This window comes from Oncorhynchus keta, chromosome 28 (assembly GCF_023373465.1).
Source record: "Oncorhynchus keta strain PuntledgeMale-10-30-2019 chromosome 28, Oket_V2, whole genome shotgun sequence".
Classification (NCBI taxonomy): Eukaryota; Metazoa; Chordata; class Actinopteri; order Salmoniformes; family Salmonidae; genus Oncorhynchus; species Oncorhynchus keta.
This window is the reverse complement of record NC_068448.1, coordinates 80,114,908-80,134,308: the sequence shown is the minus strand read 5'-3', so window position 1 is coordinate 80,134,308 and position 19,401 is coordinate 80,114,908. Positions and strand designations below refer to the sequence as shown.

Sequence of the window (19,401 nt, the reverse complement as noted above, 5' to 3'; positions counted from 1 at the left end):
GTGCAAAGTAATGTTGATAATATCCTTTTTTGTTTTGTCTTTCACACCACGTCATGTGTCTTCTCAGTCATGTTGACACTGGTCTACTACCAGGTCATGTGTCTTCTCAGTCATGTTGACACTGGTCTACTACCGGGTCATGTGTCTTCTCAGTCATGTTGACACTGGTCTACTACCGGGTCATGTGTCTTCTCAGTCATGTTGACACTGGTCTACTACCAGGTCATGTGTCTTCTCAGTCATGTTGACACTGGTCTACTACCGGGTCATGTGTCTTCTCAGTCATGTTGACACTGGTCTACTACCGGGTCATGTGTCTTCTCAGTCATGTTGACACTGGTCTACTACCAGGTCATGTGTCTTCTCAGTCATGTTGACACTGGTCTACTACCACGTCATGTGTCTTCTCAGTCATGTTGACACTGGTCTACTACCAGGTCATGTGTCTTCTCAGTCATGTTGACACTGGTCTACTACCAGGTCAATGTGTCTTCTCAGTCATGTTGACACTGGTCTACTACCAGGTCATGTGTCTTCTCAGTCATGTTGACACTGGTCTACTACCAGGTCATGTGTCTTCTCAGTCATGTTGACACTGGTCTACTACCAGGTCATGTGTCTTCTCAGTCATGTTGACACTGGTCTACTACCAGGTCATGTGTCTTCTCAGTCATGTTGACACTGGTCTACTACCAGGTCATGTGTCGTCTCAGTCATGTTGACACTGGTCTTCTACCAGGTCATGTGTCTTCTCAGTCATGTTGACACTGGTCTTCTACCAGGTCATGTGTCGTCTCAGTCATGTTGACACTGGTCTTCTACCAGGTCATGTGTCTTCTCAGTCATGTTGACACTGGTCTACTACCAGGTCATGTGTCTTCTCAGTCATGTTGACACTGGTCTACTACCAGGTCATGTGTCTTCTCAGTCATGTTGACACTGGTCTACTACCAGGTCATGTGTCTTCTCAGTCATGTTGACACTGGTCTACTACCGGGTCATGTGTCTTCTCAGTCATGTTGACACTGGTCTACTACCGGGTCATGTGTCTTCTCAGTCATGTTGACACTGGTCTTCTACCAGGTCATGTGTCTTCTCAGTCATGTTGACACTGGTCTACTACCACGTCATGTGTCTTCTCTACCACGTCATGTGTCTGACACTGGTCTACTACCAGGTCATGTGTCTTCTCAGTCATGTTGACACTGGTCTACTAGTCCAGGTCATGTGTCTTCTCAGTCATGTTGACACTGGTCTACTACCAGGTCATGTGTCTTCTCAGTCATGTTGACACTGGTCTACTACCACGTCATGTGTCTTCTCAGTCATGTTGACACTGGTCTACTACCAGGTCATGTGTCTTCTCAGTCATGTTGACACTGGTCTACTACCAGGTCATGTGTCTTCTCAGTCATGTTGACACTGGTCTACTACCAGGTCATGTGTCTTCTCAGTCATGTTGACACTGGTCTACTACCAGGTCATGTGTCTTCTCAGTCATGTTGACACTGGTCTACTACCAGGTCATGTGTCTTCTCAGTCGTGTTGACACTGGTCTACTACCAGGTCATGTGTCTTCTCAGTCATGTTGACACTGGTCTACTACCAGGTCATGTGTCTTCTCAGTCATGTTGACACTGGTCTACTACCAGGTCATGTGTCTTCTCAGTCATGTTGACACTGGTCTACTACCAGGTCATGTGTCTTCTCAGTCATGTTGACACTGGTCTACTACCAGGTCATGTGTCTTCTCAGTCATGTTGACACTGGTCTACTACCAGGTCATGTGTCTTCTCAGTCATGTTGACACTGGTCTACTACCAGGTCATGTGTCTTCTCAGTCATGTTGACACTGGTCTACTACCAGGTCATGTGTCTTCTCAGTCATGCTGACACTGGTCTACTACCAGGTCATGTGTCTTCTCAGTCATGTTGACACTGGTCAAGAGAGGGGTGGAAGGAGAGAGAGGGGTGGAAGGAGAGAGTGAGAGAGGGGTGGAAGGAGAGAGAGAGAGAGGGGTGGAAGGAGAGAGAGAGAGAGAGGGGTGGAAGGAGAGAGAAAGGGGGGTGGAAGGAGAGAGAAAGGGGGAAGGGGTTGGAAGGAGAGAGAGAGAGAGAGAGGGGTGGAAGGAGAGAGGGGGGGTGGAGAGAGAGAGAGAGGGGTGGAAGGAGAGAGAGAGAGGGTGGAGGAGAGAGAGGGGGTGGAAGGAGAGAGAGAGAGAGGGTGGAAGGAGAGAGAGGGGGGTGGAAGGAGAGAGAGAGAGAGAGGGGGGGTGGAAGGAGAGAGAAAGGGGGAGAGGAGAGAGAGAGGGGGTTGGAAGGAGAGAGAGAGAGGGGTGGAAGGAGAAATAGGAGTTTGTTTTAATATGTGAAACACCTCCCTCCTCCCTGTTGGCCCTTTTTTTATTGTTGTTAATCAGAGCATGATATTGGTTTCTACTCTTCCATGAACTTCAATATGAATCACTTCATCAATAAAACACACGTATCAGGTTTACAATGATTCAATCAATGTTGATTAGGCGTTGCCATGGCGCCCACTGGGCAGTCTTGCAGGCCTGTTAACTCCAGCAAATTTGTTGTTCATGTTGTTTTTATTTGCAATTATTTCCCTGCAAGCTATTGGTTTTTGGAAGATAGAAAGAGATGACAGAAGCCTGGTGATCTGGGATCTGTTATTTTCAATAGCAGCAGTAAAATGATTTGTTGATCTGCTGGCCTGCCAGCTAACTTACTGCCAGCTGCAAGCTTTGTCGATGCTGTTCTGATTGGAACGGGCCTTCCTTGTGGACCTCATGCCTGGGATTTCCTCTGCGGTCTCGGGTGGCTTGGACGAACTTGACTGAGAAATGACAACCCATAATACCTCAATTACCTCAACTAACCTGTGCCCCTGCACATTGACTCTGTACCGGTACACCCTGTATATAGCCTCCATATTGACTCTGTACCGGTACCCTCTGTATATAGCCTCCACATTGACTCTGTACCGGTACACCCTGTATATAGCCTCCACATTGACTCTGTACCGGTACACCCTGTATATAGCCTCCACATTGACTCTGTACTGGTACCCCCTGTATATAGCCTCCACATTGACTCTGTACCGGTACACCCTGTATATAGCCTCCACATTGACTCTGTACCGGTACCCCTGTATATAGCCTCCACATTGACTCTGTACCGGTACACCCTGTATATAGCCTCCATATTGACTCTGTACCGGTACCCCTGTATATAGCCTCCACATTGACTCTGAACTGGTACCCCCTGTATATAGCCTCCACATTGACTCTGTACCGGTACCCCTGTATATAGCCTCCACATTGACTCTGTACCGGTACCCCTGTATATAGCCTCCACATTGACTCTGTACCGGTACCCCTGTATATAGCCTCCACATTGACTCTGTACCTGTACCCCTGTATAGAGCCTCCATATTGACTATAAACTGGTACTCCCTGTATATAGCCTCCACATTGACTCTGTACTGGTACCCCCTGTATATAGCCTCCACATTGACTCTGTACCGGTACCCCCTGTATATAGCCTCCACATTGACTCTGTACTGGTACCCCTGTATATAGCTTCCACATTGACTCTTTACTGGTACCCCTGTATATAGCCTCCACATTGACTCTGTACCGTAATACCCCTGTATATAGCCTCCACATTGACTCTGTACCGTAATACCCTGTATATAGCCTCCACATTGACTCTGTACCGGTGCCCCTGTATATAGCCTCCACATTGACTCTGTACCGTAATACCCTGTATATAGCCTCCACATTGACTCTGTACCGTACCCCCTGTATATAGCCTCCACATTGACTCTGTACCGGTACCCCTGTATATAGCCTCCACATTGACTCTGTACTGTAATACCCTGTATATAGCCTCCACATTGACTCTGTACCGTAACACCCTGTATATAGCCTCCACATTGACTCTGTACCATAATACCCCGTATATAGCCTCCACATTGACTCTGTACCGTAATACCCTGTATATAGCCTCCACATTGACTCTGTACTGGTACCCCTGTATATAGCCTCCACATTGACTCTGTACTGGTACCCCTGTATATAGCCTCCACATTGACTCTGTACTGTACCATGTATATAGCCTCCACATTGACTCTGTACTGGTACCCCTGTATATAGCCTCCACATTGACTCTGTACTGGTACCCCTGTATATAGCCTCCACATTGACTCTGTACTGGTACCCCTGTATATAGCCTCCACAGAGACTCTGTACCGGTACCCCCTGTATATAGCCTCCACATTGACTCTGTACTGTAATACCCTGTATATAGCCTCCACATTGACTCTGTACTGTAATACCCTGTATATAGCCTCCACATTGACTCTGTACCGGTACCCCGTATATAGCCTCCACACTGACTCTGTACCGGTACCCTGTATATAGCCTCCACATTGACTCTGTACCGTAATACCCTGTATATAGCCTCCACATTGACTCTGTACCGTAATACCCCTGTATATAGCCTCCACACTGACTCTGTACCGTAATACCCTGTATATAGCCTCCACATTGACTCTGTACCGTAATACCCTGTATAAAGCCTCCACATTGACTCTGTACCGGTACCCCCTGTATATAGCCTCCACATTGACTCTGTACTGGTACCCCTGTATATAGCCTCCACATTGACTCTGTACTGTAATACCATGTATATAGCCTCCACATTGACTCTGTATTGGTACCCCTGTATATAGCCTCCACATTGACTCTGTACTGGTACCCCTGTATATAGCCTCCACATTGACTCTGTACTGGTACCCCTGTATATAGCCTCCACATTGACTCTGTACCGGTACCCCTGTATATAGCCTCCACATTGACTCAGTACTGTAATACCATGTATATAGCCTCCACATTGACTCTGTACTGGTACCCCCTGTATATAGCCTCCACAGAGACTCTGTACTGGTACCCCCTGTATATAGCCTCCACATTGACTCTGTACTGTAATACCCTGTATATAGCCTCCACATTGACTCTGTACTGGTACCCCTGTATATAGCCTCCACATTGACTCTGTACCGGTAATACCCTGTATATAGCCTCCACATTGACTCTGTACCGGTACTCCCTGTATATAGCCTCCACACTGACTCTGTACCAGTACCCCCTGTATATAGCCTCCACATTGACTCAGTACTGTAATACCCTGTATATAGCCTCCACATTGACTCTGTACTGGTACCCCTGTATATAGCCTCCACAGAGACTCTGTACCGGTACCCCCTGTATATAGCCTCCACATTGACTCTGTACCGTAATACCCTGTATATAGCCTCCACATTGACTCTGTACCGTAATACCCTGTATATAGCCTCCACATTGACTCTGTACCGTAATACCCTGTATATAGCCTCCACATTGACTCTGTACCGGTACCCCTGTATATAGCCTCCACATTGACTCTGTACCAGTACCCCCTGTATATAGCCTCCACATTGACTCTGTACCGGTACCCCCTGTATATAGCCTCCACATTGACTCTGTACCGTAATACCCAAACATGGACATTTCCATAACATGACTGTGGAAGAGGTCTGAAACATGGACATAACATGACTGGAAGAGGTCTGAAACATGGACATAACATGACTGGAAGAGGTCTGAAACATGGACATAACATGACTGGAAGAGGTCTGAAACATGGACATAACATGACTGTGGAAGAGGCCTGAAACATGGACATAACATGACTGTGGAAGAGGCCTGAAACATGGACATAACATGACTGTGGAAGAGGCCTGAAACATGGACATAACATGACTGTGGAAGAGGCCTGAAACATGGACATTACATAACATGACTGTGGAAGAGGCCTGAAACATGGACATTACATAACATGACTGTGGAAGAGGCCTGAAACATGGACATAACATGACTGTGGAAGAGGACTCAAACATGGACATTACATGACTGTGGAAGAGGTCTGAAACATGGACATAACATGACTGTGGAAGAGGACTGAAACATGGACATTAATAACATGACTGTGGAAGAGGTCTGAAACATGGACATTACATAACATGACTGTGGAAGAGGTCTGAAACATGGACATAACATGACTGTGGAAGAGGCCTGGTACATGGACATAACATGACTGTGGAAGAGGCCTGAAACATGGACATTACATAACATGACTGTGGAAGAGGTCTGGTACATGGACATTACATAACATGACTGTGGAAGAGGTCTGAAACATGGACATAACATGACTGTGGAAGAGGCCTGGTACATGGACATAACATGACTGTGGAAGAGGCCTGAAACATGGACATAACATGACTGTGGAAGAGGCCTGAAACATGGACATTACATGACTGTGGAAGAGGCCTGGTACATGGACATAACATGACTGTGGAAGAGGTCTGAAACATGGACATAACATGACTGGAAGAGGTCTGAAACATGGACATAACATGACTGGAAGAGGCCTGAAACATGGACATAACATGACTGTGGAAGAGGCCTGGTACATGGACATTACATAACATGACTGTGGAAGAGGTCTGAAACATGGACATAACATGACTGTGGAAGAGGCCTGAAACATGGACATAACATGACTGTGGAAGAGGTCTGAAACATGGACATTTCATAACATGACTGTGGAAGAGGCCTGAAACATGGACATAACATGACTGTGGAAGAGGACTCAAACATGGACATTACATGACTGTGGAAGAGGTCTGAAACATGGACATTACATGACTGTGGAAGAGGTCTGGTACATGGACATAACATTACTGTGGAAGAGGCCTGAAACATGGATATTACATGACTGTGGAAGAGGTCTGGTACATGGACATAACATTACTGTGGAAGAGGCCTGAAACATGGACATAACATGACTGTGGAAGAGGACTCAAACATGGACATTACATGACTGTGGAAGAGGCCTGGTACATGGACATAACATTACTGTGGAAGAGGCCTGAAACATGGACATAACATGACTGTGGAAGAGGCCTGGTACATGGACATAACATGACTGTGGAAGAGGCCTGAAACATGGACATAACATGACTGTGGAAGAGGCCTGGTACATGGACATTACATAACATGACTGTGGAAGAGGCCTGAAACATGGACATTACATAACATGACTGTGGAAGAGGCCTGAAACATGGACATAACATGACTGTGGAAGAGGCCTGAAACATGGACATTACATAACATGACTGTGGAAGAGGCCTGGTACATGGACATAACATGACTGTGGAAGAGGCCTGAAACATGGACATTACATAACATGACTGTGGAAGAGGCCTGAAACATGGACATAACATGACTGTGGAAGAGGCCTGAAACATGGACATAACATGACTGTGGAAGAGGCCTGAAACATGGACATTACATAACATGACTGTGGAAGAGGCCTGAAACATGGACATAACATGACTGTGGAAGAGGCCTGAAACATGGACATTACATAACATGACTGTGGAAGAGGCCTGAAACATGGACATTACATAACATGACTGTGGAAGAGGCCTGGTACATGGACATAACATGACTGTGGAAGAGGCCTGAAACATAGACATAACATGACTGTGGAAGAGGCCTGGTACATGGACATAACATGACTGTGGAAGAGGCCTGAAACATGGACATAACATGACTGTGGAAGAGGCCTGGTACATGGACATAACATGACTGTGGAAGAGGCCTGAAACATGGACATAACATGACTGTGGAAGAGGCCTGGTACATGGACATAACATGACTGTGGAAGAGGCCTGAAACATGGACATTACATAACATGACTGTGGAAGAGGTCTGGTACATGGACATTACATAACATGACCGTGGAAGAGGCCTGAAACATGGACATAACATGACTGTGGAAGAGGTCCATGGGCTCATGGACATAACATGACTGTGGAAGAGGACTCAAACATGGACATTTCAGTAACATGACTGTGGAAGAGGCCTGAAACATGGACATAACATGACTGTGGAAGAGGCCTGAAACATGAGACATTACATAAACCACCCATGACTGTGGAAGAGGCCTGGTACATGGACATAACATGACTGTGGAAGAGGCCTGAAACATGGACATTTCATAACATGACTGTGGAAGAGGCCTGAAACATGGACATAACATGACTGTGGAAGAGGCCTGAAGGTCATGGACATAACATGACTGTGGAAGCAGGCCTGAAACATGGACATTTCATAACATGACTGAGGAAGAGGCCTGAAACATGGACAGCCTAACATGACTGTGGAAGAGGCCTGGTACATGGACATACACATGACTGTGGAAGAGGCCTGAAACATGGACATAACATGACTGTGGAAGAGGCCTGGTACATGGACATTACATGACTGTGGAAGAGGCCTGAAACATGGACATAACATGACTGTGGAAGAGGCCTGGTACATGGACATAACATGGACTGTGGAAGAGGCCTGAAAGAGGACATAGAGATGACTGGGAGGAGAGAGGGGGACTGGAGAGCGAGGACACTAACATGACTGTGGAAGAGTCCTGAAACATGGACATAACATGACTGTGGAAGAGTCCTGAAACATGGACATAAGATGACTGTGGAAGAGTCCTGAAACAGAGGGAGAGAGAGATGGACATAACATGACTGTGGAAGAGGTCTGAAACATGGACATTTCATAACATGACTGTGGAAGAGGCCTGGGAAACATGGTCAAAAGTAGTGCCCTATGTAGGGAATAGGGTGCCATTTTGGGATGCTGGCGTTGTGTCACAGCGATGAGGAGGCTCGTGACTTATCCCCAAACCCTTAATCCCGAGTCAGCTGGATCAAAGAGAGGGAATAGATAGATAAATCACCGTCTCGATGTCTCCTTGCCGAAGGACGTAGGAGACGAGATGACGTGTCCCCAAATGGCATCCTATTCCCTGTATAGTGCCGCCCTGTGAGCCCTGGTCAAAAGTAGTGCCCTATGTAGGGAATAGGGTGCCATAGGGCTCTGGTCTAAAGTAGTGCCCTATGTAGGGAATAGGGTGCCATAGGGCTCTGGTCAAAAGTAGTGCCCTATGTAGGGAATAGGGTGCCATAGGGCTCTGGTCAAAAGTAGTGCGCTATACAGGGAACAGTGTGCCATTTGCGATGCGGCCTAGAAGGGAAGAGCGGGCCTAAATGGGCCAAGAACCACCCATCATGCACAGCAGTACTAGCTGCTTTCCCGTGTGTCCTCGGGGCTTCAGTCCTTCCTTGTTACTGATACCACAGATCCTTTATCTTTAGTCTGCCAGCCTCTGCTATTGTTTCACCCTGTTGACACACACACACACACACACACACACACACACACACACACACACACACACACACACACCCTGGTGGTATAGAAGGTCTCGTATGTACGGATCCAGACCCGCCCCGCTGGTGTTAATGTCTCATTGAGAAAAAGCCGGGAGAGAGAGAGAGACAGAGGGACTAGGAGAGAGAGACAGAGGGACTAGGGGAGAGAGAGAGGGGTACTTGGAGAGAGCGAGAGGGAATGGGAGAGAGAGAGAGAGAGAGAGGGGGACTAGGGGAGAGAGACAGTGGGACTAGGGGAGAGAGAGAGGGGGACTTGGAGAGAGCGAGAGGGAATGGGAGAGAGAGAGAGAGAGAGAGGGGGACTAGGGGAGAGAGACAGTGGGACTAGGGGAGAGAGAGAGGGGGACTTGGAGAGAGAGAGAGGGAATGGGAGAGAGAGAGAGAGAGGGGGACTAGGAGAGAGCGAGAGGGAATGGGAGAGAGAGAGAGAGAGAGGGGGACTAGGAGAGAGCGATGGAAAGAAAGAGAGAGAAAATAAATAAAGATCAACGTTAAATCACAGAGCGTTTCCTTTTTAAATAACCTGACCTGTTTCATCAGGCGTGAGGTGTGGTAGTGTGTGTGGTGTGTGTGTGTGTGTGTGGTGTGTGTGTGTGGTGTGGAGTGTGTGTGGGAAATGTGTGTGTGTGTGTGTGTGTGATAGTGTGTGTGGTAGAGTGAATGTGTGATAGTGTGAAAGAGTGTGTAAATAAAGATGTGTGTCACAGTGTGTGTGTGTAACCTGTGTGTGTGTGTGTGTGTGTGTGTGTGTGTGTGTGTGTGTGTGTGTGTGTGTCTGTGTCTGTGTGTGTGTGTGTGTGTGTGTGTGTGTGCGTGTGTGTGATAGTGTGTGTGTGTGTGTGTGTGTGTGCGTGTGTGTGATGTGTGTGTGTGTGTGTGTGTGTGTGTGTGTGTGTGTGTGTGTGTGTGTGTGTGTGTGTGTGTGTGTGTGTGTGTGTGTGTGTGTGTGTGTGTGAGAGTGTGGTAGCGTGTGTGTGATAGTGTGTGTGTGTAAAGGAGGTGTTGTAACTCCATCTCGCTGATAGAGATTCCATGTCGTCTGAAGGAAGAATGACTACAGCTCGTCTGCCGCCATCCTGCGACCTGGACACCCAGCCAAGAGCCCACACACACTCTCCTTCTAGTCCTCACGCTGTTTTCCATAAAAGGAAATCAGACTTTCTTTTTCTTCTTCTGGTATCAAAGCCGACAATCCTCACAGTATGCGCCACGCCTGTGATGGGCTCCTATTTCTACAGGTTGAAGATGACGAGGGAGAAGGCCAGAGGATTCTAATATCCCAGAACTCAGTATAAGCGAAGGGACCAGCGATGCCATCTGAGAAACAGCACTGGTCTCATGACTGTCGTCTGAAGCTTCCCCGAACTAGGGGTCTGGTTTGAAAAATAGGGTTACAACTCAGGAAATAGAGACATTGTGCTTGGTTGGTTGAATCCTGGTATTGTCATGAAATAGAGACATCCACATCGTGCTTGGTTGGTTGAACTCTGGTATTGTCATGAAATAGAGACATCGTGCTTGGTTGGTTGAATCCTGGTATTGTCAGTAACTCTGGAAATAGAGACATCGTGCTTGGTTGGTTGAATCCTGGTATTGTCATGAAATAGAGACATCCACATCGTGCTTGGTTGGTTGAACTCTGGTATTGTCATGAAATAGAGACATTGTGCTTGGTTGGTTGAATCCTGGTATTGTCATGAAATAGAGACATCGTGCTTGGTTGGTTGAATCCTGGTATTGTCAGTAACTCTGGAAATAGAGACATCGTGCTTGGTTGATTGAACCCTGGTATTGTCATGAAATAGAGACATCGTGCTTGGTTGATTGAATCCTGGTATTGTCATGAAATAGAGACATCGTGCTTGGTTGATTGAACCCTGGTATTGTCAGTAATCTCCGTTAACAGCTAATGTGATTGAAATAAACAGGGCGTTTTCTGTTTTCTTCCTACAATCTTTATGACCCCAGACTCCCAGAAACACCTGTTTGACTTCTGTTTCCCTCCACAAGCTCAGGATTCATTCAAACAGAGTGGACCAGGTACCGACTGGGGGGTCGAAAATATCAACATGGGGTCTCGTATATCAAAATGGGGTCTCGTGTATCAAAATGGGGTCTTGTGTATCAACATGGGGTCTCGTGTATCAAAATGGGGTCTCGTGTATCAAAATGGGGTCTCGTGTATCAAAATGGGGTCTTGTGTATCAAAATGGGGTCTCGTGTATCAAAATGGGGTCTCGTGTATCAAAATGGGGTCTCGTGTATCAACATGGGGTCTCGTGTATCAAAATGGGGTCTCGTGTATCAAAATGGGGTCTCGTGTATCAAAATGGGGTCTCGTGTATCAAAATGGGGTCTCGTGTATCAAAATGGGGTCTCGTGTATCAAAATGGGGTCTCGTATATCAAAATGGGGTCTCGTGTATCAAAATGGGGTCTCATATATCAAAATGGGGTCTCGTGTATCAACATGGGGTCTCATATATCAAAATGGGGTCTCGTATATCAAAATGGGGTCTCATATATCAAAATGGGGTCTCATATATCAAAATGGGGTCTTGTTCATCAAAATGGAGTCTCATATATCAAAAAATGGCTATGTCACCTGTCAGACCTGAGGACGCTACGTCACCTGTCAGACCTGAGGACGCTACGTCACCTGTCAGACCTGAGGACGCTACGTCACCTCTGCAGCAGGCTGCTACGTCACCTGTCCTTAGAGAACCCTAGAGAGAGAGCCCATCTATTCAGACGGACAGAGAGACATGACTGTGTCACCTCACCTGCCCCTCGGCGGCCCACCACGTAGAAACCCCTAACCTTAGCAACTGTATCCAAGAAAAGCCCGGGCGGGGGGGTTACTGGGGAGGGATGTGCGTCTGCTCTCCTCAGTTTCACATCTCTTGTCTCTGTGACATGTTCAAAGCTAGAATCCTCAATTGCTACATCCACAATTTGCTTCGTTAAAGTGGCGTACCCCACATCAGAATCAGAAATATAAACTTGTTTTACTCAAATGTTTGTAAACAATGTACATGTTAACAAACACTGCATAGCCTCAAAACATGTTTATAACTAGAACGTTAATATTATGGATATTCAGTCTCCATAACTCATCCCTCAGCTTTTTACTGAAACAGAAGCTGGGAGTACACTTTTTGTTTTAATTCATTCTAACTTTAACGGTTGGTTATGTTACCACCTCGCCTTGTTGCTCAGCCATACCTCTTACACAGGGAGGGGGATTGACGGAGGAGTGTATCGTTTTTCCCAGAAGCATTAGTCACATGAGGAGTCAGTTACTGAGCTCTGTCTCTCTGTCTCTCTCTGTCTCTCTCTGTCTCTCTCTGTCTCTCTCTCTCTCTCTCTCTCTCTCTCTCTCTCTCTCTCTCTCTCTCTCTCTCTCTCTCTCTCTGTCTCTCTCTCTCTCTCTCTCTCTCTCTCTCTCTCTCTCTCTCTCTCTCTCTCTCTCTCTCTCTCTCTCTCTCTCTCTCTCTCTCTCTCTCTCTCTCTCTCTCTCTCTCTCTCTCTCTCTCTCTCTCTGTCTCTCCCTCTCTCTCTCTCTGTCTGTCTCTCTGTCTCTCCCTATCTCTCTCTCTCTGTCTGTCTCTCTGTCTCTCTCTTCTCTCTCTCTCTCTCTCTCTCTCTCTCTCTCTCTCTCTCTCTCTCTCTCTCTCTCTCTCTCTCTCTCTCTCTCTCTCTCTCTCTCTCTCTCTCTCTCTCTCTGTCTCTCTCCCACCACCTCATATCGGGCTCCTCTCCTTCCCTCCTCTCCTTCCCTCCTCTCCTTTCCTTCCCTCCTCTCCTCCTCTCCTTCCCTCCTCTCCTTCCCCCCGCTCCTTCCCTCCTCTCCTCCTCTCCTTCCCCCGCTCCTTCCCTCCTCTCCTTCCCTCCTCTCCTCCTCTCCTTCCCTCCTCTCCTTCCCCCCTCTCCTTCCCTTCCTTTCCTTCCCTCCGCTCCTTCCCTCCGCTCCTTCCCTCCTCTCCTTCCTCCTCTCCTTCCCCCCGCTCCTTCCCTCCTCTCCTTCCCCTCCTCTCGTTCCCTCCGCTCCTTCCCTCCTCTCCTTCCCCCTCTCCTTCCCTCCTCTCTTTCCCCCTCTCCTTCCCCCTCTCCTTCCCCCCTCTCCTTCCCTCCTCTCCTTCCCCCTCTCCTTCCCTCCTCTCCTTCCCTCCTCTCCTCCTCTCCTTCCCTCCTCTCCTTCCCTCCGCTCCTTCCCTCCTCTCCTTCCCCCCGCTCCTTCCCTCCTCTCCTTCCCTCCTCTCCTTCCCTCCGCTCCTTCCCTCCTCTCCTTCCCCCGCTCCTTCCCTCCTCTCCCCTCCGCTCCTTCCCTCCTCTCCTTCCCTCCTCCCCTTCCCTCCTCTCCTTCCCTCTGCCCCTTCCCTCCTTTCCTTCCCTCCTCTCCTTCCCTCCTCTCCTTCCCCCCTCTCCTTCTCGCCTCTCCTTCCCTCCGCCCCTTCCCTCCTCTCCTTGCCCCCGCTCCTTCCCTCCTCTCCTTCCCCTCCTCTCCTCTCCTTCCCTCCTCTCCTTCCCCTCCTCTCCTTCCCTCCTCTCCTCCTCTCCTTCCCTCATCTCCTTCCCCCTCTCCTTCCCTCCTCTCCTTCCCCCTCTCCTTCATCCCTCTCCTTACCTCCCTCCCCCCTCTCCTCTCCTTCCCCCCGCTCCTTCCCTCCTCTCCTTCCCTCCACCCCTTCCCTCCTTTCCCTCCCCCCCTCTCCTTCCATCCACTCCTTCCCTCCTCTCCTTCCCTCCGCCCCTTCCCTCCGCTCCTTCCCTCCTCTCCTTCCCTCCGCCCCTTCCCTCCTCTCCTTCCCTCGGCTCCTTCCCTCCTCTCCTTCCCTCTTCTCCTTCCCTCCGCTCCTTCCCTCCTCTCCTTCCCCCCACCCCTTCCCTCCTCTCCTTCCCTCGGCTCCTTCCCTCCTCTCCTTCCCTCCGCTCCTTCCCTCCAGGTGACATGGAGAAGGGTATGGGAGAGAGAGGAACAGAGCAGAATCTTAACTTGAGATAAGAGCACCTCAACTTTTGTGTACATATTCAGTTCATTATAGGAGTTCAGTGATGGTATGTTGCATGTCAAGCCAGAGTTAGTGAGAGTTAGTGAGTGACCCACCCACATGCTCCTTTACCTCCCTCCTCTACCTCCATCCTCTACCCTCCTCTACCTCCCTCCACCCTCCTCTACCTCCCTCTTCTACCCTCCTCTACCTCCCTCCTCTACCCTCCTCTACCTCCCTCCACCCTTCTCTACCTCCCTCATCTACCTCCCTCCACCCTCCCCTACCTCCCTCCTCTACCCTCCTCTACCTCCCTCTACCCTCCTCTACCTTCCTCCTCTACCTCCCTCCTCTACCCTCCTCTACCTCCCTCCTCTACCCTCCTCTACCTCCCTCCACCCTCCCCTACCTCCCTCCTCTACCTCCCTCTACCCTCCTCTACCTTCCTCCTCTACCCTCCTCTACCTCCCTCCTCTACCCTCCTCTCCCTCCCTCCTCCCTCCACCCTCCTCTACCTCCCTCAACCCTCCTCTACCTCCCTCAACCCTCCTCTACCTCCCTCCTCTACCCTCCTCTACCTCCCTCCTCCACCCTCCTCTACCTCCCTCCACCCCCTCCTCTACCTCCCTCCTCCACCCTCCTCTGCCCTCCTCTACCTCCCTCCTCTACCCTCCTCTACCTCCCTCCTCCACCCTCCTCTACCTCCTTCCACCCTCCTCTACCTCCCTCCTCCACCCTCCTCTGCCCTCCTCTACCCTCCTCTACCTCCCTCCACCCTCCTCTACCTCCCTCCTCTAACCCCCTCTACTTCCCTCCCCCTCCTCTCCCTCCTCCTAGAGAGGGAGAGGGGGGGGGGGTGGAGAGAGATTTACACATGCATGGGTGGGTATGATTGTGACCACAACACATCCACACACTCACAGGGAGGCCTCTCCTTCAGATGGACAAACCTCATATTCTGTCCACATCAAATCCCCAGGTCTCCCTAGTTCATAAAGGGCCTTGAAATTAAGAGCTTCCTCTCCTCTCTCCCACTTCCCCAGGTCTCCCTAGCTCATAAAGGACCTTGAAATGAAGAGCTTCCTCTCCTCTCTCCCACTTCCCCAGGTCTCCCTAGCTCATAAAGGACCTTGAAATGAAGAGCTTCCTCTCCTCTCTCCCACTTCCCCAGGTCTTGAAGGAAAGCGGTCCCCCTCACATGAAGAGCTTCCTGACCCGTGTGTCTGTGGGGGAGTTCTCAGCAGAGGGCGAGGGGAACAGTAAGAAGCTGTCTAAGAAGAGGGCTGCTCTCTCCATTCTCCAGGACCTCAAGAAACTCCCCTTCACCCCGTTAGTGGAGAAACCCAAACTACACTACAAGAAACGCCCCAAGACCATCCTCAAGGTACCAGGATTGGGGCTTGGAAATGGGCTGGGGGTGGAGACAGGGGCTGGGGGTGGAGAGGGGGCCGGGGTGGAGACCTAGGTCTGGAGAGGGCCCTAGCTGGAGAGGGGCTGGGGTGGAGAGGGGGCCGGGGGTGGAGAGGGGGCCTTGAAATGGAGAGGGGGCCTCCTTGGGGGGCCCAGGTTGGAGAGGGGGGTCCGGGAAGAGGAGAGGGGCTTCCTGGAGGAGGGGGCTGGAGTCTGGGGGGGAGGGAGCTGGGGTGGAGAGGGGGCCGGGGGAGGAGAGGGGGCCGAAGTGTTGGAGAGGGCTGCCGGGGAGTTCTCCAGGACCTCAAGAAACTAGGGGGCTCGCGGGTGGAGAGGGGGCCGAGGGTGGAGGGGGGCCCAAGAGGAGAGGGGGATTGGGGTTGGAGAGGGGGCTGGGGGTGGGAGAGGGGGCCGGGGTGGAGGGGGGGGTGGAGAGGGGCTGGGGGTGAAGAGAGGGAGCTGGGGGTGGAGAGGGGGCTGGGGGTGGAGAGGGAGCTGGGGGTGGAGAGGGGGCTGGAGTGGAGAGGGGGCTGGGGGTGGAGAGGGGGCTGGGGGAGTGGGGAGGGGAGAGGGAGCTGGGGGTGGAGAGGGGGCTGGGGTGGAGAGGGGGCCGGGGGCTCAACCACCAAACATCCATGTAACTTTCTAAATCCAACTATTTAAGGTGCATGTGAACACTCTCTGCCCCTCAGACAGGTCCTGATTATGGTCAGGGGATGAACCCCATCAGTAGACTGGCTCAGATACAACAGGCCAAGAAGGAGAAGGAACCGGAATACCTCTTGCTGTCTGAGAGAGGCATGCCGCGACGCAGGGAGTTCATCATGCAGGTATGGAGGGATGCTAGAGGGGAGGGATAGAGATATTTATTTGCGTAGAGTATCAGATCGAGTGTCTTGCCACTAAGATGGCATAGCAGTCGGACATCTTTTGTCCCCGTCTTGTCGTGTCCTCTATATATATATATATATTTACAACTTTTTTTCACATACATTTTATTTTTATTTTCCATCAACTCATCTTCAAAACACTCTCCTGCAACCCGCCTCACCAATTCATATTTATAAATAAGTATTATTTACCTCAGATCTGTAATCCTCCAAGAAGCTAGCCAGAAACTCCAAGAAGCTAGCCAGGAGCTAATCCAGAAGCTAATCAGAAGCTAGTTCAGAAGCTAATCAGAAGCTAATCCAGAAGCTAATCCAGAAGCTAATCAGAAGCTAATCAGAAGCTAATCAGAAGCTAATCCAGAAACTAATCCAGAAGCTAATCCAGAAGCTAATCCAGAAGCTAATCAGAAGCTAATCCAGAAGCTAATCAGAAGCTAATCAGAAGCTAATCAGAAGCTAATCAGAAGCTAATCAGAAGCTAATCCAGAAGCTAATCAGAAGCTAATCAGAAGCTAATCCAGAAGCTAATCAGAAGCTAATCAGAAGCTAATCCAGAAGCTAATCAGAAGCTAGTTCAGAAGATAGTTAGCTTCTTTTGTCCTCGTCTTGTCGTGTACCGTATATATATATAAATGTAGTCCTCTGTAAAGTACACTGCTCAAACAAATAAAGGGAACACTTAAACAACACAATGTAACTCCAAGTCAATCACACTTCTGTGAAATCAAACTGTCCATTTAGGAAGCAACACTGATTGACAATAAATGTCACATGCTGTTGTGCAAATGGAATAGACTACAGGTGGAAATTATAGGCATTTAGCAAGACACCCCCAATAAAGGAGTTGGTTCTGCAGGTGGTGACCACAGACCACTTCTCAGTTCCTATGCTTCCTGGCTGATGTTTTGGTCACTTTTGAATGCTGGCGGTGCTTTCACTCTAGTGGTAGCATGAGACGGAGTCTACAACCCACACAAGTGGCTCAGGTAGTGCAGCAATGCGAGCTGTGGCAAGAAGGTTTGCTGTGTCTGTCAGCGTAGTGTCCAGAGCATGGAGGCGCTACCAGGAGACAGGCCAGTACATTAGGAGACGTGGAGGAGGCCATATGAGGGCAACAACCCAGCAGCAGGACCGCTACCTCCGCCTTTGTGCAAGGAGGAGCACTGCCAGAGCCCTGCAAAATGACCTCCAGCAGGCCACAAATGTGCATGTGTCTGCTAAAACAGTCAGAAACAGACTCCATGAGGGTGGTATGAGGGCCCGACGTCCACAGGTGGGGGTTGTGCTTCCAGCCCAACACCGTGCGGGACATTTGGCATTTGCCAGAGAACACCAAGATTGGCAAATTCGCCACTTGTGCTCTTCACAGATGAAAGCAGGTTCACACTGAGCACATGTGACAGACAGTCTGGAGATGCCGTGGAGAACGTTCTGCTGCCTGCAACATCCTCCAGCATGACTGGTTTGGCGGTGGGTCAGTCATGGTGTGGCATTTCTTTGGGGGCCGCACAGCCCTCCATGTGCTCGCCAGAGGTAGCCTGACTGCCATTAGGTATCGAGATGAGATCCTCAGACCCCTTGTGAGACCATATGCTGGTGCGGTTGGCCCTGGGTTCCTCCTAATGAAAGACAATGCTAGACCTCATGTGGCTGGAGTGTGTCAGCAGTTCCTGCAAGCGGAAGGCATTGATGCTATGGACTGGCCCGCCCATTCCCCAGACCTGAATCCAATTGAGCACATCTGGGACATCATGTCTCTCCATCCACCAACGCCACGTTGCACCAGACTGTCCAGGAGTTGGCGGATGCTTTAGTCCAGGTCTGGGAGGAGATCCCTCAGGAGACCATCCGCCACCTCATCAGGAGCATGCCCAGGCGTTGTTGGGAGGTCATACAGGCACGTGGAGGCCACACAAACTACTGAGCCTCATTTTGACTTGTTTTAGGGACCTCCATGGGTTGGTAAATTTGATTTCCATTGATAATTTTTGTGTGATTTTGTTGTCGGCACATTCAACTATGTAAAGAAAAAGTCATCCAGATCTAGGATGTGTTATTTTAGTGTTCCCTTTATTTTTTTGAGCAGTGTATGTATTGGCTGGAGTAGCCAATTTGTCAAACGCTCCCTAAAACACTTCAGCTTTCTGGGCCCGGGTATCCTGGAAGGATGCGTTAGTAGAGGATGCCTGGTTGTTCTATAAAAGTGTTTTCCTCACTTCTTAAAAAAGCATGCCGCAATCAAAAATGTAAACTAAGAACAGATAAATGAGAAACCATTATACACAGGCAGTTAGAAAAGCCAAGGCTAGCTTTTTCAAGCAGAAATTTGCTTCCTGCAACACTAACTCAAAAAAGTTCTGGGACACTGTAAAGTCCATGGAGAATAAGAACACCTCCTCCCAGCTGCCCACTGCACTGAATAAACACTGTCACCACTGAGAATTTCAATAAGCATTTTTCTACGGCTGGCCATGCTTTCCACCCTACCCCGGTCTACAGCTCTGCACCCCCCACAGCAACTCGCCCAAGCCCCCACCATTTCTCCTTCTCCCAAATCCAGATAGCTGATGTTCTGAAAGAGCTGCAAATCTGGACCCCTACAAATCAGCCGGGCTAGACAATCTGGACCCTCTCTTTCTAAAATTATCTGCCGGCATTGTTGCCACCCCTATTACTAGCCTGTTCAACCTCTCTTTCATGTCGTCTGAGATTCCCAAAGATTGGAAAGCAGCTGCGGTCATCCACCTCTTCAAAGG

General features: G+C 49.5%; 1 protein-coding gene and 1 long non-coding RNA gene across 2 annotated transcripts in view; both read left to right on the top strand.

The window, feature by feature from the left end:
- The window catches only part of stau2 (staufen double-stranded RNA binding protein 2), a 346,269-nt gene that overhangs the window by 117,589 nt on the left and 209,279 nt on the right, over positions 1–19,401 (top strand). The window contains exons 8-9 of the mRNA XM_052484058.1: positions 15,517–15,729; positions 16,448–16,585. Of these exons, the coding sequence (XP_052340018.1) occupies positions 15,517–15,729; positions 16,448–16,585 (351 nt within the window). The remainder of the gene's footprint in view (positions 1–15,516; positions 15,730–16,447; positions 16,586–19,401) is intronic.
- Positions 310–1,131, top strand: LOC127912949 (uncharacterized). Its single transcript, XR_008084218.1, has 3 exons — positions 310–696; positions 740–782; positions 826–1,131. It is a non-coding gene; the product is annotated as an uncharacterized LOC127912949 (long non-coding RNA).